At 37.1% G+C, this 23449-nt stretch overlaps 1 protein-coding gene across 1 annotated transcript in view; it reads left to right on the plus strand.

Annotated features, from left to right (window-relative positions):
- OSBPL11 (oxysterol binding protein like 11) overlaps positions 1-23449 on the plus strand; it is a 96853-nt gene that overhangs the window by 46287 nt on the left and 27117 nt on the right. The window contains exons 3-8 of the mRNA XM_080796263.1: positions 524-699; positions 1542-1621; positions 3474-3650; positions 6444-6645; positions 11143-11288; positions 17200-17340. Of these exons, the coding sequence (XP_080652389.1) occupies positions 524-699; positions 1542-1621; positions 3474-3650; positions 6444-6645; positions 11143-11288; positions 17200-17340 (922 nt within the window). The remainder of the gene's footprint in view (positions 1-523; positions 700-1541; positions 1622-3473; positions 3651-6443; positions 6646-11142; positions 11289-17199; positions 17341-23449) is intronic.

Here is a 23449-nt window from a genome sequence, read left to right on the forward strand (position 1 = left end):
GTCAGGCTTACACACTCCACAGCACTCACCACAGCACATACCCTCCCCAATGTCCATAACCCAACCACCCTCTCCCTATCCCCCACTCCCCCCCCAACCCCCTGCCCCCTGCAACCCTCAGTTTGTTTTGTGAGATTAAGAGTCTCTTATGGTTTGTCTCCCTCCCGATTCCATCTCGTTTCATTTTTTCCTTCCCTACTCCCCTAGCCCCCCACTTTGCCTCTCAAATCCTCATATCAGGGTCCAAGTTCTTCTTGAACAGCTTTTGAAATTTATTTATTTATTTGAGAGGGAGAGGGTAGTGGTGGAAGAAGAGGGAGAGACGATCTCACCACCCTGAGATCATGACCTGAGCCAAAATCAAGAGTCAGACACTTAACAGACTGAACCACCTAGGCACCCTATGAATTTTATTTTTTTAATAGCAAAAAACTCCAAAGTATGGTGCTTGATACTTAGTTTGCTTTAGTTTGGCGACGGGGAATGTTTAAAAATTACGACTTTCTTTTTTGAATCATTACAGGTTTTTTGTTTTAAACAACGAAGCTGGGTTATTGGAGTACTTTGTGAATGAGCAGTCTAGAAATCAAAAACCCAGAGGTACTTTGCAGCTTGCAGGAGCTGTAATATCACCTAGTGACGAGGACTCTCACACCTTCACTGTAAATGCTGCCAGTGGGGAACAGTATAAACTCAGAGGTACGATCAAGATATGAGAATTAATAGTGTGATTTTCTTCTTTCCTTGAGAAGTTGATGTACTTCCCTGCTTTCATGTGACTTTTGGAAATAGAAACTACTATCATCAGTGATGTACATGTGATATTCAAAATCTTAGAATTGCTTATGAATTTATGAAATCTGTTTTAATAACTTCTCAAGTAGTACAGAGAACAACTGTTTACAATTGGCCTCTGTAAAATATTTGTGTAGCTAAGCCCTGATTACTGAAAAATCTAAAAACATAGCTTGTTTAAATGGCATTTTTTATGTCTGCCACGGATTTGTGTTTTACCCCATTTCTTGATTTGGTTTGCATGCCCCCTTTGAAGTTTCTAGTAACTAATACACATAGCTGGGATTTATTAAAATGTTCACATTCATTTTAAAAGTATAACTTTTGCTTATGTAAATTTAATTTGTGTTTTTTTATTTAATTAATGTCTATAAAATATAATGGTAATCCTAACTGAGCATGCTACAAGAGATCTGAAAATACTGAGTACACATTAAATGCTTAATAAGGGTTATTTCTTTAAGTAAGAACATACTTTTTATGAGAAACTTAAGACATGTCAAGTTTTATCTTCCTGTCTAGGTGCATGTAATATATCCTTCTTCTGAAATATCCATATTCAGCTACTGTGTTACTTAACAGAGTTGGCGCTTGGCCTTTTTCCTCCCTCCCTCTAGTAGGGGACATTTGCTCTAGGGAGAGTAGGGCCAGTCCCTGGTTTTTAGTTATCTGTTCTCATGCTATCGACAGTTAATTGTATTTCAAAAATAAATATAAAAGTGAATAACTTAGATTCTTTTTATTAGCCACAGATGCTAAAGAGCGACAACATTGGGTTAGCAGACTTCAGATATGTACACAGCATCACACTGAAGCTATTGGAAAGGTATGTGGATTCATTTATGATATTAAAGCATAAAAAGGGAAAATAATTGTTTTAATATTATTAAATTGCAAGACTGTTCATATACTGTAAAGTGTCAATTCTATTGGTATTAATATATTCAGAAGATTGTGCAACAGTCACAACTCTCAAGTTCCAGAACATTTTCATCACCCTCCAAAACAACTGTATCTGTGAGCAGTCACTCGCATACTCCCCTTTCCAAGCCCCTGGCAAACACCAATCCATTTTCTATTTCTATGAGTTTGTCCATTCTGGGTCTCTTATATAAAGAATCATAGAATGGTTTTTTGTGTCTGGCTTTTTACACTTCACATAGTTTTTTTCAGAGTTAGAAGCAAATTTTATTAGATACCCAGTTTTACTTGTTCTTTAGTCTTTTATTGACACATAATACTTTGTTCACTCATGTCATTTTATGTATCATTTTATTCCTTTTTTTGGTTAGATGATATTCTGTCGTATAGATACGCCACACGTTGTTTATCCATTCATCAGTTGGTGGACATTTGGGTTGTTTCCATTTCGTGGCTATTATGAATAACATTTGTGTCTAGGTTTTTGGGTGAACACATGATTTCACTGAGGTGGAGATTTAGAAGTGGAATTACTGAGTCATCTGGTGGTTCTTTGTTTAACTTTTTTGGGAGCTGCCAAACTGTCTTCCAGAGTAACCAAACCATTTCACATTCCTACCAGCAGTGTATGAGGGTTTCAGTTTTTCCACATCCTCACCAGTACCTGCTGATGCCCCTTTTTTTTTTTAATTGTAATAGGCATCCTGGTATATGTGGTTTTGATTTCATTTCCCTAATGACTAATAATGTTGAGGATCTTTCCATATGCTTAGTGATCATTTGCATGTCTTCTATGGAATGTTTTTTATTTTTTAAGGTGGAGAGGGTGGTCTCAATACTTGAAATCTGAGGTTAGAGATACCTATAAACTAATACCTGGACAGCATAATTGAAGGATTCTGTACCTAGTTGTACCTAGGTGATAGCTTGACTTTTAAAAGAAGTTTTTTTTCCGCCTTGTGTCTTTTCCCCATAAGTAAATTTTTATTTTTTTATTTTTTTTTTTTTATTTTTTTTTTATTTTTTTTTTTATTTTTTTTTTTTATTTTTTTTTTTACCCATAAGTAAATTTTTAAAAGTTGTTTGTGATTTAGGCCTGCTGCCCAGTCTTCAGAAAGTTCATCACAAAAGCTTTACTCCTACCGCAAGATTGTAGTCATTGGCAGTGATCAGAAAGTACTAGTTTGTTCCAAAGATACTTGCACGTTAGATTAGAAAATGTAGGGACGCCTGGGTGGTTCAGTTGGTTGGGCGGCTGCCTTCGGCTCAGGTCATGATCCCAGCGTCCTGGGATCGAGTCCCACATCAGGCTCCTTGCTCGGCGGGGAGCCTGCTTCTCCGTCTGCTTCTGTCTGCCTGTGCTCGCTCGCGCTCTCTCTAACAAATAAATAAATTAAAAAAAAAATTTAGATTAGAAAATGTATTTTATTGAATATATTTTTGCTTAAGTCATGGTATTTAAAAATCTGAAATTAGACTTTTCTTTTCTAGTATTTGTAAAATGTGAAAAAATATTCTCAACAGCACAAACCTATAATCAGTTTTCTAAATAAATTGCTACTTTACTGTTGGATGTGTCAAATGTTTAAACTTTGAGTGTTTTAAATTTTAGCGTTTTTCAGAAATGTTCTTGTAGTCAATTCTGAGGTTAATTTATTTTTTTAAACTGTTCATGTGTAGGCCTAAAGTGTATATATAATAGGTAAGGGTTAGCCAGAATTTTGGAAAACGAATGATTTTCTTTGTTTGTCTGACAGAATAATCCTCCTCTGAAATCACGAAGCTTTTCACTTGCATCTAGTGGTAATTCTCCTATATCCCAGAGGAGACCAAGTCAAAATGCCATTTCTTTTTTTAATGTTGGACATTCCAAACTACAATCAGTGAACAAAAGAGCTAACTTACCTCCAGACCATCTTGTGGAAGTCAGAGAAGTAAGTATGAATTGAAGTCAAATTAAAATGCCAAAATGATCTAACTTGCTTGCTTGGTTTCAACACAAAAAAATTAGAAATTCTGTTTGTGTCTTCTGGGATTTTTTCTGAAATGTTTTCTGTTTACTACACTGAGACAATTTCAAGTCACAGAGATTCCCTGGTTATATGTTATGTCCTAAGTTTCTTTTCTGTGGTGTCCTAAGTTTCCTTGGTACACTCTCATTTTTCAGTCTGTATCTTGCATTTCTCAAGTAAAAGTACAGATTCTTTTGATGTAACATTTATGAACAAAAGGGTTTTTAAGCCTGTTGGGAAGACTATGTGGCCAAACAAGTAATTAAAAAAAAAAAAAACTTATATAGACAATTTCAAACATACACAAAGATAGAATAGTTAAATCCTCGATGTTTCCTTACCTCACCATTTCCCTGTGTCTTTTCAAACTGAGTACTAAATAATGCTAGTTAATAAAGGTTGTAGTTGTTAGGTTCTAAATATTCCTGAGTTAAATTTGGTAGAGCTAATAGGTACCTATGTAGTGAGTAGCCCCACACAGTTATGTGATTGGAAAGTAGGGGAATATTTTAATTGCCTTTTAAGATAATTGTGGTTATTCTTCTTTGGTGCTGCATGAAAACTTAACAGTAATAGTTTTGTAAATGTTAGATGTAGTGTGGAATCTGATATATATCCATGAACTTTTCATGTTCTGTTACATGAAAATCTATTGTCTGTCTTGCACTTGAAACTTATCTTTAACCTATGCATGATTTTGTAACACCATGCATTAGTCATTTGGAAAATATCATCTCCCAGAGTTAGGCCTGTCTTGCAGATGTTGATCTGTTTTATCATGCAACTTTGAAAATTCCCATTCATTAACGACCTCACCAATCTCATTAGAAAAGGCTTTCAGTATTGGGAAGTTATTAAGCTTATGGTAACAGATAAAGGTTTTCCAAAGTTCTTTTCATTTTAAAGCTCAGATTTTATAATTGGCAGTAAATACCGTCGGCTTTTTTTGAAGTGACAGGCTTGTTTTTTTTTTAATTTTTGGGATGTCTACCACATACCTCCAAGTCTGTTAATCTATAGTTGCTGACAGTCATTCTGTAAAGGAAAAACACTCCTATGTTTCTCCTCAGCTCTGCTATAACACTCTACAGTTCTGTAATCTGGTCACCAACTGTTGGGGTTTTCCCACCACCAAGCAATTCTCTATTTCTCTGTGGACACCAGCTGCATGTCCTGCAGTTTGATTCAGTTTCAACACTGTCCACCTGAGATCGCATCAGATCCCACAAGACTGTCCCCATTTTAGACACAAGTTGCAAGTTGACGTTGTCACCTATGCCTCTGACCAACCTGCTATAAAGAACTCAGGAACAGACAGATGTAAGAGTTGCATAAGGCCAGTTGGGGTGGCGGGGGGGGGGAAGGCATGGAGCTTCCATGCCCTTTCTGGTTATACCACCCTTCTGGTACTCCCAAGTGTTCACCAACCAGACGCTCTGAACCTCTTCTTTTGGGGTTTTTATGGAGGCTTCATTAGGTAGGCATGATTGACTGAATCATTGCCTTTTGGTGAATAATTTATCCTCCAGCCCAGTCTCCTCTCTAGAGGTTGGCAGGTGCAGTTGAACACATATCTGTTGGTTACATATCTAAGGGTATAATTGTTCAATCATAGATTATAAATTATTTAACTTTGTATATTTAACTCTAGTAAATATTGCCCAGCTGTTGGCAAGAGTGGTTGTACTATTCATGAATTTGGATTATTGGAAGTTTGTCCTAACATTTGTATCCAAAATACTTTACACACACAAAGCACACACATATATGCATGCATACATGTGTACATCTTTATATCCACACTTTCATTGAGAAACCTTTTTTTTTTTTTCTGATAAAGGTGAATGTTTGATCCATTGCTATGACATACGTTTTCAGGGACTATTTCAAGTACTACACACTTGATTTGTTTGGTAGGATATTTGCGTCTCTCTTTCACTAGCCCACTGATGAACTGTGTTAAAATTCATCTGGTACAGTGCCTCTGAAAGCTGAAAGAGTTTCTCCATTATAGAGGTCCTGTGTGAATTATAATAGTGTCTAAAAGATAGGTAATCTGAGAACCATCTGCTCACAATTGAATAATTAAGCATAATAAATTCAGTTTTCATTTTAAAATACTGGATTGCTTATCAAGCATTGTTATTCTATTGCTCCGTTAGGAAAAGTGGACAGAGCTCTTGATCAAAGCAGAGTGTATTAAACTCTTTTTAACCTGAAAGTATATATCCAGTACTTGCTTCATGATCAGGCTAATGGGACCAGAAAGTTAGATTAGAGAAAAGAAAGCAGGAAAACCATTGTGTTCTCAATGTAGGTTCAAACTGAGCCTGACCAGAGGTGCTGAGAAGAAAGAGGTTAAGAACCCAGATTGGGAACTAATCTTCCTTTGTAATGAAATATTTAATGCTGCTATTGAAGATGATCCAGAATGTTTTTAATGACTTGTACAAATGTATACTGTTAATAAAAGGCTTTTGAGCTTTGTTGCTTCTGAAGAAAACATACAGCTGCCAAAGATTACCGTCTTTTGCACAATTGATAAGCACTATTAAATGTGCTCATTGAGAATAGCCAAATGTAAAATAGACTTCTAAGCCTAATATATTCTAAAAATGGCTCAGAAGCTGAATACGGTAATTAAAATGGAAACTGTATGTATACATGATACACAGACATCATGAGTAGGACACATGGAACTGTTGTTTTCCTTAGATGATGTCTCATGCTGAAGGACAACAGAGAGACTTAATTAGGCGAATTGAATGCCTTCCTGCTTCTGGCCATCTTAGTTCCTTGGACCAGGATCTCTTAATGCTCAAAGCTACTTCCATGGCAACTATGAACTGCTTAAACGACTGCTTTCATATTCTCCAGTTGCAACATGCATCACATCAGAAGGGCTCACTGTCTTCAGGTAAGTTATAGATAAAAAGTAAGACTTAACATTAAGGGCCAAAACATGGAAAGATTGTGTTTGTTGTAATTCTAACTTCTTAATAAAAAGAAGAAGAAAAACAATGAGCCTCTTGATTTTTAATTATCACATTAATGTTAAAGTCTTATTGTGCCTTTTTTCAAATCTAAACTGATTTTTGACCTAATGTTTATTATAATTGAATATCCCTTTGGAGACCTCAGTTCTACATGTTGAAAACTGAACTCAAAATCTACATCTAGTACATTTCTGCTAAAATCGGTTGCATCGTTATTCATCCAGTCGACCTTAATAAAAATATTGGGACTGGGACGCCTGGGTGGCTCAGTTGGTTGGGCGGCTGCCTTCGGCTCAGGTCATGATCCCAGCGTCCTGGGATCGAGTCCCACATCGGGCTCCTTGCTCCGCGGGGAGCCTGCTTCTCCCTCTGCCACTCTGTCTGCCTGTGCTCGCTCTCTCTCTCTCTGACAAATAAATAAATAAAATCTTTAAAAAAAAAAAATAAATAAAAAAAAAAAATAAAAATATTGGGACCATTTCTTAACTTTTGGTTTAGTCACCTGTTCTTTATATCCATATTAAGCCAGAGATATTCAAGTCTGTCAGTCACTTTTCAGTTTGAAAAATAAGGTATATAGATAATATTTGAGAGCACTTAGATTCGTTGAAAATAATCTACTGGGGAAAATAAAGTTACTGCATCTGAGGACAAAATATGAGTTTTTCTTTTTAATGAGATGAATAAACTCATGTTTTTCTTTATTGAGATACAATTGACACAATATTGTGTAAGTTGAAGTTGTACAGCCTGTTGATTTCATACATATACATGTTGCAACATGATTACCAAAGCTAACGCCTCAATCTTATCACATAATTACCACTTTTTTGTGGCAAGAATATTAGGATCTAGTCTCTTAGCAACTTTAGAGTATATATTACAGTATTGTTAACTATATCACAACGGTGTGCATTAGATTTCCAGAATTTGTTCATCTTCTACTTGCAAGTTTGTACCCTTTAATATTAACATCTCCTCGATTCTCCCATCCCCGTTGTTTTTTGTTTTTTAAGAATTTTTTTAAAGGTTTTATTTATTCATTTAACAGAGAGGGAGAGTACAAGCACGGAGAGCAGTAGACAGAGTGGGAGGGAGAAGCAAGCTCTCTCTCCTGAGCCAGGAGCCAGATGTAGGACTCAATCCCAGGACTCTGGGATCACGACCTGAGCCAAAAGCAACCGTTTAACAAACTGAGCCACCCAGGCATCCCCATCCCCATTGTTTTAATAGTTCACAACAATTCATTGTTCTCTTACCCAATTAACTCCCCTTGTGAAAGAATTTTTAGAATGATACTGAGCCTCTGCCCAGGAAAAAGTTTATCATAGTCAGATCTTTTTTTTTTTTTTAAGATTTTATTGATTGATTTTAGAGCGTGTGTGCACTTGTGCAAGCAGTGAGGGAGGTGGAAAGAATCCCAAGCAGACTCGTGGGGCTTGATCTCACGACCCTGAGATCCTGATCTGAGCCAAAAGCAAGAGTTGGACCCTCAGTGGACTGAGCCACCCAGGCACCCCTACCACAGTCAGATCTGAGTTGATAAAATATGGCTTCTATCCTCATGTATGCCTACCTAAATCAATATTTCAAGCTAATAAACTATGTTTAATGTCAGTTGTAGGTATAGACTAGTAAGCTATGTATGTTTCCCGTAAGGAACTCATAGTCTACTTTGGAATGAACATGTAAATAGTTAACTGTATGGAAAGTGGTGTTTACAATGGGAACAAAATACTTTGAGAGAATATATGAATGGACCAATACTTCTGAAAAAGGTCTGGGAAAGGCCTCGAAAAGCTGCAAAAAGTTTAGGGGTAGAGAGAGAGGAAAGGGTGTTCAGAGGAGATGGACTAGCATAAAAACATACACCTGGGCTGCCTGGGTAGCTGAGCTGGTTAAGTGTCTGACCTTTGATTTCAGCTCCTGTCTTAATCTCAGGGTTGTTAGTTCAAGCCCCATGCTGGGCTCCACCTGGGCATGGAGCCTACTTAAAAAACTAAAGCAACACACACTCATAAAAAATTTAGGAACTATTATACAATTGAAAAAAGAAAGAAACTGTGCACTGTCCTACCAACCAGAAATTGCCACTGTTAGTATTAACACATACCCCACCAGATTTTCTTTCCTTCTTAGTTTTTGTTTGTTTTACCCCATAGTTACTAGAAAATATACATTTTTATCTTATACTTTTTTTTTTAAAGATTTTATTTATTTGACAGAGATCACAAGTAGGCAGAGGCAGGCAGAGAGAGAGGAAGGGAAGCAGGCTCCCTGCTGAGCAGAGAGCCCGATGTGGGGCTCGATCCCAGGACCCTGAGATCATGACCTGAGCTGAAGGCAGAGGCTTTAATCCACTGAGCCACCCAGGTATCCTATCTTATACTTTTTAACGTAATATCAAGAATATTTTCCAATTTCCAATCAAGAATAAATTCCAATTTCCAATTTTCCAATTTCCAATATCAAGAATATTTTCTAATATTTTCCAATTTGGAAATTTTCCAATTCCAGTTTCCAATTGAACAATTCCAATTTCCAATAACATAATATCAAGAATATTTTCCAATATAAAGAATATTTTCCAAATATTTTCCCATATTTTCCAATTATCCTGCTTTTGATAAATATAGTTTTTGTTGGCTGCATTATATCCCTTTGTAGGGATAGTTCTTTGGTTTACTTAACTCTTTTCCTATGTTGAACATTGGATAAGTTACCTTGAGCTGTGAAATTTGGTTTAATTCTAGTGTTCATAATAATGATGTCAGGAAAATTATAGTTTGTTTTCAGTTGATGCTACTTAATTTTTATAAAGCACATCAGCTAGCACAGTGCTAGATACTAGATGCTTAATACTTGATTAAGTGTGTATAATTGTTTTAATTCTTAGAAATTTCATTTGTGTAGCTTAATACACAATTATATTTTTAAATGATTGCTCCATGATTAGTGAAGCATGTACAATATAAATTTGCATTTTTTAGTTAAAAAATGAAACAGACTTAAACTTTATAGAAGTGTTTAAAGTAAAAGTTGTTCTCCCTCATTACTAAGTTTTGGAGCATGGATATTTGGTGGAATTGATTAACCAGTACTGGTGTTTCTTACATAAATGGTCATTTTCCAAATTAGATCTTTGGAAATTTATTTGTCAGTCACTTGAGAATAAAAATATAACTGTGAAAAGAAAAACTGAATTACCTTTTCACTGAAATTTTGAGATGACACAAGAAATGAAATCTAAGTTTAAATTAGTGTTCGGTCCCATAAGGTCTTAATGTATGTCATCCAAGGATCATTGATTTAGAGGGGTCCTGAGAGACCAGATGATTGGTTTGATAAAGAGTGTTGTGGTTTCCAGTCAATTGAGACTGGAAAAACAGATCTCGTAAGAGTAAACATTTTAAGGTAGGAGCAAAACATTTTCATTTCTTTCGAATTTTGAAACTGGCCTCTGGAACCTCCCCAGGGCATTCCCTGAGTGACTGGCCTGAGTGGCAAGGCAGGAGGCTGTGGTAGCCTGGTAGTGCTTAGTAATTTACTCCTGCACTGAAGTCTGGCATTTCAGTATAGACCGAGTAAATTTCCTACTCTTTGTAATTTTTGCTGTAGTAGTCTGAGCATCCCTTATTGTAGCACTGTAATAATCAAGCTTCTGTGAAACCTAGATCAGCCTCTGAAATCAAATGGAACATTTTCCATTATTGATTAGGCATAGAATCCACTTTGTTAAACTAGTTGAGGGTAATAAGAGACATTTGAGTCATTAACTGAGAAGATGACAGGTCTCTAAATGTGACCACTTCTTTCACTAGGTCAGCTATTATTTATTCAGTAGAAAAGCCTTTCAGTTTAAAAGTATATGGACCTTCTTTATTGGATTAAAAAACAAGAGGAAGGGACTTGTATTTGCAATACTTATGTTAGATCAAGGTAACCATCTTAAATTGTTAGAAAATTGCTACTGAGTATAAGATTCGGTCCCAAAATGAAGATTTTACTGTTTCAAAATCCCAGGCTCCTTCTATAATTCTGACTCCCTAAAGCCTAATTGCATATTTTTTGATCATTAGGGAGAGGGACAGTGTTTTTTACAGAAAGGGTAGCAAATCAGCTATTCAGGGCAGGAATACATTATGATTTACAGATTTCCCAGAAGACGTTCAGTCCCATTCAGGGTTGATTTTTTTTAAAGGTATCTGATTTCAAGTTGCAAGTTGCTGTGTTGTAAAATACCCAATCATGGTGCTCATGCTAATGAGATACAAGTGGCTGCTTTGCAGAGTCTCTTAGCAGGTTGAATTGCTTTTAGTCTTGTGGGCTCAAAACAAAATTGTTTAATAAAATCCACATCTGCTGAACTTTCCAGATTATGAGCAAGTTTCAGCGAAAGTTTTCTCTTACTTCATCAGGAACGACAATCGAGTGGTTAGAACCAAAGATACCTTTATCAAACCACTATAAAAATGGAGCTGACCAGCCTTTTGCAACTGAGCAAAGTAAACCAGTGGCAGTCCCCGAAGAGCAGTGTGTTGAAGAATCTGGACCATTAGCAAGGGTAAGGTAATGTGAAAATACGGTTTTGATGTAAAAACTAGGACTCACTAAAAAGGTTCAGTTCTCTTTTCATTGTCAGGGCATGCTAGTCATCCTAACACCAGCACGACATTCTTGAGACTCTAGACATTGTTTTTCTAATTTAAACAGTACTTGTTTTAGAAGAGACCTGTTGTATAATACTTGTACATGTTGTATTTTGCAGGTTAAATTATGTGCCTTTTTTTAGTTTGGGCTCACTTTTGCTTGATAAAACTGTATTTAAAAGTTGCAATTCGCGTATTTTTATTTTTCTAGAGAGTTAACTTATCTAATAAGATTATTTGCATAGTATTTCTCTCTTACATTTCTTCTTAAATCTTAACATTATTAGATGCTTACTATTAAATTTACAAGTTTAAAAATTTACTATTAAGTCCTTTTGGTTTTAAGCTCTTTCCCAAACCATTTTTTTTTTTAGTGTTACCCCAGTTAGCATGGTCTCAGTAGTAGTATTATTTATTATTTATTATTATTATTATTATTTATTCCACATTTCTCAGAAGCTAAAGAATGTCTTATTCTAGCCATAGTTCCACCACTGTAAAAATTCATATTGATCTTTTGCCTTTTGTGTTATTTTTTAATGATAATCATAATTACATAGATAGTTTTATTTTAAGCTCTTTTTACTCGATACTTCTTATAAGCATTATGTCTGGCCCATATAATTAAAACTTTAAATGTTGAAGTAAGGCTTTTTGTAATTTTATGTTACTATAAATAACACTATGTCATCTTGTTTACTGTTTTTTTTTTTTCCCTCTTAATTTGGATTATTTCTTTAGGTTATAGTCCCAAGTAGAATTACTGAGTCAAGAGTAATAATGCACAGCTTATGGTTATTTATATATTAGCAGATTACTTCTTTTTTTTTTTTTTTTAAGGTTTTATTTATTTGAGAGAGAACACACACATAAGCAGGGGGAGGGGCAGAGAGAGAGGGACTGTCAGACTCCCCACTGAGCAGGAAGCCCAGTCCGGGGCTTGATCCCAGGACTCTGGGATCATGACCTGAGCCTAAGGCAGATACTTAACCTACTAAGCCACCCAAGTGTCCCATTAACAAATTACTTCTTAAAAGTACATGGAGGCGCCTGTATGACTTCGTCAGTTGGACATCTGACTCTCGATTTCATCTCAGGTCATGATCTCAGAGTCATGAGATCAAGTCCCCTGCTGGGCTTTGTGCTTAGCCGGGAGTCTACTTGAGATTTTCTCTCTCCCTCTCCACCCCCCAGATAAATAAATAAATCTTAAAAAAAAAAAAAAGAAAAGAAAAGAAAGAAAGAAGGAAGGAAAAGAAGAAGAAGTACGTGACACAGAGACTTCCAAAACTGGCCAAGACCTTGGCTTAATGAGGCAGACAATGGCAGCAGTATGGGTAGGAGAGAAGAAAAAAAAATATGAAATGCTTTTTTTTTCCCCTGTAACTTTTTGACCAGCTTATTTCTAGAGTCAAACAGTATTTATTAAGGTGTCCAGTGTATGAGAAATCCAATGTTAGGAATTAGAGGAGACACAAAAAATTGAAGACATAGTTCTTTCACTAGAGAGACTTAATAATCTGCCTGGAGTCACAATTACATATACATGGAGACAATGAGAGGATAACATGAAGTAGTTTTTTTTTTTTTTTTTCATCTTAATTGACATGGTTTAGGCTTTTGGGGTATGGCATTCAGAGAAAGAAAGAAAGATGTATTGAGTAGAGTGGAAGAGGAATGCTTTGGAGAGAAAGTGGAATTGGAATCAGCCTTTGAAAGAAGACAGGATTTGAAGAGAAGAGGAGTATTCAGTGGGTTAAAGCCTCTGCCTTCAGCTCAGGTCTTCGTCCCGGGGTCCTGGGATCGAGCCCCGCGTCGGGCTCTCTGCTCAGTGGGGACCCTGCTTCCCCCTCTCTCTCTGCCTGCCTCTCTGCCTACTTGTGATCTCTCTCTCTCTCTCAAATAAATAAATAAAATCTTAAAAAAAAAAAAAAGGCAATTAGAAATTATGAAACTGGGGTGCCTGGGTGGCTCAGTGGGTTAAAGCCTCTGCTTTCGGCTCAGGTCATGATCCCAGGGTCCTGGGATCGAGCCCCGTATCGGGCTCTCTGCTCAGCAGGAAGCCTGCTTCTCTTCCTCTCTCTCTCTCTCTGCCTGCCTCTCTGCCTACTTGTGATCTCCATCTGTCAAATAAATAAATAAAATCTTTAAAAAAAAAAATCATGAAACCAAAGTTTTGGAGAGCGATCAGGTTAAGAGATGCAATTTTCAAGTGAAAGTTACAAACTGTAAGTTATACACTCGAATATCTTCACTCTTCTCAATGAGAATACAAAGGATGTTGGGGGTTAGAGAGATGTAAGTTAAAAGTGGGACACAGAGATGGGAAGGAGAACATTGTTATATTTCCAAATTATTTACTTATTTATTTGAGAGGGAAAGTATGAGGTGGGGAGTGTCAGAGGGAGATGCAGATTTCCGGCAGAGCAGAGAGCCCCATGCGGGACTTGATCCCAGAACTCCTGGGATCGTGACCTGAGCCGAAGGCAGACACTTAACTGAATGAGCCACCCAGGCGCCCTCCAAATCTTGAAATAGTGAGTAGACCAGATATATCACTGAGTGTAAGTAGAAAGAAATAAATGCACAGATACTATTTTTAATTACAAAAACACTACACTCTACTCAAGCATATCAGAATAGACCTGGATTTTCTAAAAATATCACACATGTCTTCTTGAAATATGAGTGTTAATGCAAGCTGGAGACAGATATCTAGTACGGGAGATTTTGTTGCCAGGTGATGGAAAAAGTAAATCCTAGTAAGGCTAGAACGAAGCCCACAGTTCCTTTGTGCCCAAGTCAAAAATTAGAAGGATAAAGATGAGGTTAGTATGAATTTGGTGGAATACTGGGGTTTTGCTTTGCCATGCAGTGTCCATATATTATAAATTCTCAGCAACTCAGCAGCTCTTGCCACTGTCTGCTAACCATTCTGGGTTTGTAGGGCTATTAAACATTCATGCATGTTCATTTGAATTTTGGTAATGCTTTTACCTTAAGCTTTTCTTTAGGAAAGGGATGATGACCTCTAAGAAGAGACATTTTGGTAAGAAAGGAGAGCTTCCAAGTTCTTCTGTTTACACCAAGATTTAGAATCAGTAATTAATTAATAGAATTCCTCTTTTTTCTATTCCAATAAACAATAAGACTTTTTATAAAAAAACAAGAACTGTACTCTTAAATATTTTTTCTATCAGATTATATTTTCTTTTTTTTTTTAAGATTTTATTTATTTGTCTGACAGAGAGAGAGCACAAGTACGCAGAACGGCAGGCAGAAGGAGAGAGAGAAGCAGGCTCTCTGCTAAGCAGGGAACCTGATGGGGAGCTCCATCCTAGGACCCTGGAACCATGACCTGAGCCGAAAGCAGCTGCCCAACCAGCTGAGCCACCCAGGCTCCCCCTATGTTTTATTTCTTTAATATTATTTTCATTAGAGGAAGTTCCAAAGTACAAAGTAAACTTTGTATTAAGTAGTAATGTTAAGGTTATATTTGCATTACTAATCTGTGTCCCAAGTTCTGACTCCATATGTAATAGTATCTCTTCAGAGGGTTAGAGAGTTAGAGAACATTATTTAATCAAGACCTAATAGGGCTTTTCTCAACATTTCTCAAATGAGTAATTATTATATTTGGTATCCGTATGTAGAGAGGAGGATGATCAACTTTTCCCCATTGTATAGTGAATAAACAGTCACAAGTACACTTAAACTTTATTAGACTATATTACACAACTGATTTAGAGTAGGCAACAGGAAGTACTTCTTGACAGACTTCCTAGCCTTTGAAAAGGGGGATTTAGAAAGCCTTTGGGATCTCTCCTTCAGGTTGTAAAAACAGAAGTAATTCTGAAATATATAAACAGTAGTTGTCTGTATGGTCTTAACATGAGGAAATGAGCTAGACCATTAATTAAATTATGAGAATTTGAGCATAGCAGTTTCCTTGGTAAAACGGAAGGGAGAAAAAGACAAAAGAATGAGCAGGAACACATCACTTTTAATGTGTTTCATATTTTGTTTTTAATATTTTTAATATTTGAGAACATTACATTCTTGATTTTATGCCTGATTAGGAATAGTTTTTGCCTAGCTGCAGAGAACAGATGGGCTTCTTATTTGATAGAATTTAATTGTGTGCAGAGAAAATCAAAGAGACATTATCAAAATCATTTCCTTTTTAAAATCCCAAGTATACTGTAATAATGCTGTCTTGCATAGAGGTTAAAAAAGAGGTACCACTGACAGGTAGGACACCACCCCCCAACACATACATATGAGAGGTGAATCTAAGATTCTACAGAATCTTGGAATTTGAAACTGTTACTTAAAATTATTTAAGTAGAAACAAGAAATTTCTCTTAACCAATTATCTGGAACTAAGACACTGTTGAAATGACGGTTAAACACTTTCACTTTTTCAAGAAGTTGTTTTATTGATTAATTAAAGAGCTGTGCAGAGAACCTATTAAGATGGCATAAGCAGGGGCGCCTGGGTGGCTCAGTGGGTTAAAACCTCTGCCTTCGGCTTAGGTCATGATCTCAGGGTCCTGGGATCGAGCCCCGCATCGGGCTCTCTGCTCAGCAGGGAGCCTGCTTCCTCCTCTCTCTCTCTGCCTGCCTCTCTGCCTACTTGTGATTTCTGTCTGTCAAATAAATAAATAAAATCTTAAAAAAAAAAAAAAAGAAGATGGCATAAGCAAGCGTAGGGTTTCCATACCTGCACCCAGAATTCTCTTCAACCCTGCGGTTTCTTCCAGACATCTCCAGGAATGAGTGAATATCAAAATATAGATTATAGTAGTTAGACTTGACATGTACAGTCACTTTTACAAATTTTACTTGTGTAATTTTAGCTTTTTTTTTTTTAAGACTTTATTTATTTATTTGTCAGAGAGAATGAACCCAAGTAGGGAGAGTGGGAGGCAGAGGGAGAAGCAGGCTCCCCGGCCTGATTCGGGGCTATATCCAAGGACTCTGAGATCATGACCTGAGCCACAGGCAGCTGCTTAACCAACTGAGCCACCCAGGTGTCCCTAGTTTAAGTTTTTAAAAGGGGCAGATATTGGGGCACCGGGGTGGCTTAATTGGTTAAGCGTCTGCCTTCGGCTCAGGTCATGATCCCAGAGTCCTGGGATTGAGCACCGCATCGGGCTCCCTGCTCAGCGGACAGTCTGTTTGTCCCTCTCCCTCTGCTCCTCCGTGACTCGTGCTCTCTCTCTCTCTCTCTCTCTGAAATAAATAAGTAAAATATTTTAAGGGGGGGATGGCAAATCTTTTATTCCCAAAGCATCTTCAGCTTAAATTACAGGTGTTCATGGTGTCCCCAAACAGGTGGCCAGTCCTCAAAGTCTGAGATTCAGATGAGACACTTCACTCTTTTTGAAAAATCCCATGTTTACAAAATATATGTATTTTATTTATTATTTTTATGGCAAAACCACAGTATGTTCAGTGTCAATGATAGTGGACTCATTGAAGGAAATCTGTTTCATGGCCAACTGATGGAAGTAATATTTTTAGAAAGATTTTTTGCTCATATCCAGATTCACTTAGGCCCAGTATAAATGTCTTCAAGTCTGCTGTTTATACTTTTCTTCTTCTTTTATTTAAGGTGGCTGTGAAATCTGTCCTTTATTTAGCAACGAAATCTGTCCTATCTGTTGTTTGCAAAGCTTGCTGTTTAATCCAATTTCTGTATTGAAAATAAAGAAAACACAAGAGTCTTCTTGCACAAAGAAACTGAGAGGAAAGAAACTTTTATTCTTAATGGATATTAATAAGCCCTTATAACACTAGACTTTTGCTTTGTTTGACTTGAAGGAACCTGAAGAAATCAGTGCAGATGATGAGGTAGAGGATACGTGTGACAACAAGGAGGATGACCTAGGAGCTGTGGAAGAGCAACGTAGTGTCATCCTGCATCTCTTGTCACAGCTGAAGCTGGGCATGGATTTAACGAGAGTAAGTAACGGGATAACTGGCTATGGTGATCAGTAAATCAGGACGACCTGTAATTATTAATATTGTCAGGTCTTTTTATTCTTTATGAATTGGTTTCTTAATCTCTCTCTTTTTTTAAAGATTTTATTTATTAAGTAATCTCTCTACCCTGCATGGAGGCTCGAACTTACATCCCCAAGATCCAGGAACTGAGCCAGCCAGGTGCCCCTGGTTTCTGAGTCTCTTGATCAACATTTCTTATTTGATAAAAAATGGGACAGTTATCTTGTGCAGCAGGAAGTCACATGGCAAGTAAACACCTGTAATCTTGTTTCTGTGCAAATAAAAGAGGTCATTTGGTATACAGAACTGGAGAATCTAAAGGAAAGGATATAATCCCAGAAAATCATGAATGACTTTGACACATCTACTTTACTCTTCCCATGTTGTATCATATATTTTGGGTGTTATCTATAACAGAGGTCAGCGAACATTTTCTGTAAAGGGCCAGATAATAAATATTACACACAGGTCTCTGTTGAAACTACTCAGCTTTGCCTTTATAGTATGAAAGTGGCCATAGATAATATGTTGGACTGGGCATGGCTGTGTTCCAACGAAATACTATTTATAAAAACAGAGGCCAGATTTTCCCCAAAGGCCATGCTTTGCAGTCCTCTGGTCTGTTGCCTTGCTTACTTTAAAAGTGTGGTCTAAATTAACTAGATATGGGAATTCTTTTACAGTGTACACATACATCAAATCACTTTAAATATCTTAAGAGTTTTATTTGTTGAAGACTATTTGTTGTCTGAAGACTCGTAGCATCACCGTTGCTGGAGAACTTGATAGAAGTTCAGAGTCTCAGCCCCCAACGCCCAACTTAGAGGACCAGATCTGTATTTTAATAAGATCCCCATGTGTTCATATGTACGTTAAAGTTTGAGAAACACTAGTCTATAGTTTTTAATTTTACATCAGTCTTTTCCAGTTCCAGGCTATCTAATTAGTGCATCTTCATTTATTCTAGCAATCAATCTATAATGTTAATTTGAAAAGGAAATTAGGTTTAAAACCTATGTATGTCAGATATTACTACTATGGGATTATGTATACTTGGCATTAGTGAGGAATTTCAGAATTGACATTAGGACGTATATTTCAAATTAAGGATTTTGATGTCAGTGAAGGTAGTGAAAGTGACTTAAGTAAAATGTAACTTAAAAAGCATTTTGCTGTTAGCGTTTACTTTGAAGCATCTCAAAATCAAAACACATTTCTTTCTTTACTTAGACTTGCAGTGATTACAGGGGAGTTTAAAAGAAAATGGATTGAATTAAAAGCCTACTAAGAAATAGACATTTTAGGAATTATTAAAGAAACCCATTAACCTTTCCTGTTTTATCTAACCTTAATATTTCAACTGGGTGTCATTTCTTTTCTAGAAATATTTTCAATATTAGTGGTTTAGAAAAGACTATTAGCTGTAAAATCAGTTAAAATGAATAATGGTATTAAAGGTTTGTTTGGTTATTCTGGTGTTTGCTGTCCTTTAGTAGATTTAGGTTTATAAGGCATAAAAACAGTATAGAGGTTTATGAGGCATAAGAACATTTGAAAAGAATGTGCTATGATAGTAAGCCAGATGGTAAAGCTTTCTCTAGGCATGATAACTATATATAATACAGCTTCCCGACATTTGTTCCTTGTTAATTAAAGATGTAAATACATATATAGTATTTATATATAAAATCATTAACTTTAACCAACCATGAATTATGAACATTCACATAACATTAAAAAGAATGGTATTTTTTGAGCAACATTTAGAAATCTGGTGACTAAACTGCAGTCACATCTACCTTCTTTTCTAACAAAACACTGATAGAACAAATATTTTTTGAGCCCCTCTTATATTCCAGACACAGTGCTGGGTGCTGGAACTACAGCAGCAAGAAAGGTAACCATGGTCCCAGCCTGAGTGTTGTGAATAAGTAATAACTGTTTATTTTGTTCCTTTTTAAATAATATTATGGATTCAGTATAATTATACAGTTCACAGAAAGTTTGAGAAAATAAAGGAAAAAATCTCCTACGATTTCATTACCCTAACCACACAACACTTAAGTTTTGAGAATTCCTTCTAATCTTTCTTCATATAATGTAGTTTATTTCCAGTTCTGTACATTTTCTTTTTTCAGTTAACACTTTTTCTTTGTGAAATATATTACACAGTCTTCTGTGTGTATGAACAGTTTCAAGAACAGTGGTAAAATGTGTCCTCACCTATCAGGTTGTGGAACGTTGCCAGAGGGATGTGCTCTGAGGTCCCCTCCTGGTTGTATTCCCCTGTGTTTCCTAGATCTAACCTACTACCTACCTAGATATAGCCCTACTTTTTTTTTTTTTTTGATGGTTTTACCACCTGCATATGTACCCCCATAACAATGTCATTTAATTTAGGAAAAAGTGAAGAGCCAGCACAAGTTTAGCTGTATAATGGAAGGGCTCTGTTGCCATTCATAGAAGAAACCTCCTAGGAGAAGATAAGCTGAACAGAGTCCCTGGCTTTAGCATCTTATAAATCATTGAGGAAGTTTAGAAGAGTCCTTTCTGAAGCAATGAGAAGGCAAAATTCTAAATGAGTCTTGTGAAATACATGGCTCACAAAGTTAGAGCATTTGGTGTGAGCCAGTTACTGGCCATTCAGCAGGAATGCGGACAGAGGGAAGAATCTGCTCAGTGTTTTCTACCGCCGCTGAGCAAACTGTGACCCACTTCCCAGCACTCAGCAGTAGACTGAAGCCAGAACATGTCTTTGGGTGAAATGAATGTCTTCAGCCAGCCCAGACAGCAGGGCATGGAAAGGAGAGTTGGCATTTCCACAGATGTCCACCACCAGCCAAATACAGATGCAGATGGGACCAGTTTCCCTTGAGCATTTTGTCCTCAGATTTCAAAAGACCGTAACAGTGGCAGCATGGAGGGCATGGATGACAGTCTTCCATATGTCTGTCTCTTGAATCACATCACTCTGATCTGGACCAGTTTCCCTGTGTCTGCTGTAAAGCTTTCTTCCTGGGATGTCCTTTCATTGTCCTTTTGTGCTAGATCTGTCTCCTATATTCTTTTCTTCTTTTCTGGTTGCCTCTCATTTCAGTGGAACACATCATCCTTTAACCTCTGAGAAAGATCTGTGGGAGGCAAAATGTGAAAATGTGTGTTTGAAGTGTCTTTATTTTGTCCTCATGTTTGATTGCTAGTTTGGATAGAATTTCTAACTTGCAGTTAATTTTTCCTTTAGAATATTGCCTCCTTGCTACAGCGTTCTGGTGAAAAGACTGATGTCATTCCCGTTCATCATTTCTGTTTGTGACTTCTTTCCTTTGTTTTTCTCTAAAATTTGGAATCTGTCCTTTGTCCCCTGAAGTCTGAAATTATCTCTGGGCACTTGGTGGGCCTTTGCAGCAGGACGGCCATAATTTGGTTCTCTGAAATTTTCTTGAATTTCTTCACTGATGATTTTGTCTCCAGTGTATCTTCCTGTTCTCTCTGAAATCTTTATTTCATGGTCATTGGACTCCCTGCTCTGGTCCTCTTATTTTTCACTTCATTTCTCTCTCTCTCTCCTATGTGTGGAGAGATTTTCTCACAATTTTATCTTCTGAGCCTTCTCTTGATTTCTAATTTTTACCAAGTTTTAAAAGTGTTCTGAATTTTTTGTTTTTTCAAAAAGCATATCTGTTTCATATATCTAATATTGTCTCAAGTCTGAAGATATTAATTATCTTTATTTTTAAGGTTCCCCCCCAAAAAAATTTTTTTTGATCTTTGTATTTTGGTCTTTGTAATCCTGTTTAGGGATTTTTCTCAGAGATCTGGTATTTCTTGGATTTCTGCTCATGCTTAAGTGTAGGGAAACTAAAAACTTGACTTTAACTTTTGAACATATGGGTGGAGCCTGTGCTTCTCAGGACAAGTAATCTGTATTTGTTGGGGGAACCTGGTGTTAGTATCATTAAATTTTCCCTCTCAGGTTGGTGAAATACCCCAGAAGGAATTCTGATCTCCTGCTTGGTGGGCAAAGCAACTAGGAGCGGTGAAAGAGAAGAGAGTAAGGTGGGGGAGGATCTTAGCATCTAATGTTTATTTCATGTAGGGTTACTTCATACCCATTATCAGTATGGTATCCATTCTCTTGGAAGCCCCTGATGTTCCCCAAACTAGAGAATAAGCTGCCTTGTTTTACTCCTCAGAAACAAAACCTCCAGAACTTGGCTGGGGTGCAAGAGGGGCGGTTACCAGAAGTGTGGAGTTGGGGAGGGGATTTAAGGATTCAGTTGCTCTGCACAGAGATTCCACTCAGTCATCATTTTAGCATTCCTGTAAACCCCCACATCCAGAGATACCTGATGCTGTCAGTTCCTGAGCCCTCTCTGGAATCTGCAAACTACTGCACAAGAGTCAGCTTTCTAGTTACCTCCCAAAATGTTGTTGCTTTCGGGGGCACCTGGGTGGCTCAGTTGGTTAGGCATCTGACTCTTGATTTGGGGTCAGGTCATGATCTCAGGGTCATGAGATTGAGCCCCACACTGGGCTCTGCGCTGAGTGTGGAGCCTGCTTATGATTCTCCCACCCTCTCCCCCTGCACCAGCTCGTGGGCACACTCTCTTTAAAGAAGAAGTTTTTATTGCTTTGTCTACTTCCCTGGTATCTTCAGGTTTGTCTTTCTATAAAATACATTTAATATAATTTTAATGGATTTCAGTGGAAAGTGAAATTAAGATGTATGTGTTCAATTCACCATGAAAGGAATCTGAAACAGTGTTATCTTTTGTATTAGTTGTATCATCTTCATAACCATCTTTTTTTTTCTATAACTGTCTTTTTAAATGATATTAAGTTTATCAGGTGGAAGTTTGGTCTTTAAGTTTGCTAGAACCACAATTTAAAAACATAGATTTTAATTTTACTTCCATATTTCTTTTTCTTTACTCATATTGTTTCCTAAGGCTATATTTCTAGAAGAGTAATCACTAGGCTAAATGGATATGAACATCTTTGGACTCTTGAAAAATATTATGGGACTGCTTTCTTAATTTGTTGAACCGGTTTACAGTGCCTCTCCAATTCTGCTCTGAAGAAAACTAATCCACAGGGCACCTGGGGTGACTCCGTCAGTCAAAGGTCGAACTTTGACCTTGGTTCAAGTCATGGTCTAAGGGTTGTGGGATCGGGCCCTGAGCTCAGCTCAGAGCCTACTATAGATTCTTTCTTCCTTTCCCTTTGCCCTTTCCCCTGCTCACACCATGCTCTCTCTCTCTCAAAATAAATAAAATCTTTTTAAAAGAAAACTAATCTTTATAAAACTTACCTGGCTTTAGGTGTCAAAAGTACCCTTCTTTTGTTTTGTTTTGTTTTGTTTTGAATGAAAAAAAATTAGATTTAGCCACCTGGACTTCCCTTTAGATGATCCCGATTTTCTCAGCACCATCCCAAGCATTATAGCCAGGAGCCCGTTGATCATATGCTTTCCTGTCTCCATTGGGCCTGATTAGGGTGGCCACCTCCATGTCCTAGAGCTTTCTCATAGCCTGTTTGATCTTGTGCTTGAATGCAAGTGTGTTGTTGTCTTCTACATTATTCATGGCTGACTCAGTAGCCGGGGAACTTGATGATACAGCATAGTGGTGAAGCTTGTTTCTCCTGGGGGCACTCTTTTGAGGATATTTGGGCTGCCTCCAGAGATGCAGTGTCTTGATGCATGGGAAGGTGAGCAACATGTGGATTTTCTTTTTTTGTGCTTATGACTGTTGGCAACTTTCAGCACTGCTTTCTTTGCCTTCAAAGCCTTTGCTTTGGGGCAGGGGGACGGGAGTCCTTCTTCACCTTTGGCACCATCTTCACGAAAGACAAAAATTCCCTTCTTGTGGGGCGCCTCAAGAGCAGGGGCTCTCTTGATCTCACTCATACTCTTTGTCTCTCTCTCTCTCAAATAAATAAATACAATCTTTAATAAATAAATAAAATTAAAAATTCCCTTCTTAAAGACAGTTCTCTCGTGCTTAAAATTAAGTTGTAAGTTAAAGTATTTGCCTTGATCGGTGATCTCTTTAATCTATTTTCAGGG

This window comes from Martes martes, assembly GCF_963455335.1.
Source record: "Martes martes genome assembly, chromosome: 1".
NCBI classification, from domain to species: domain Eukaryota; kingdom Metazoa; phylum Chordata; class Mammalia; order Carnivora; family Mustelidae; genus Martes; species Martes martes.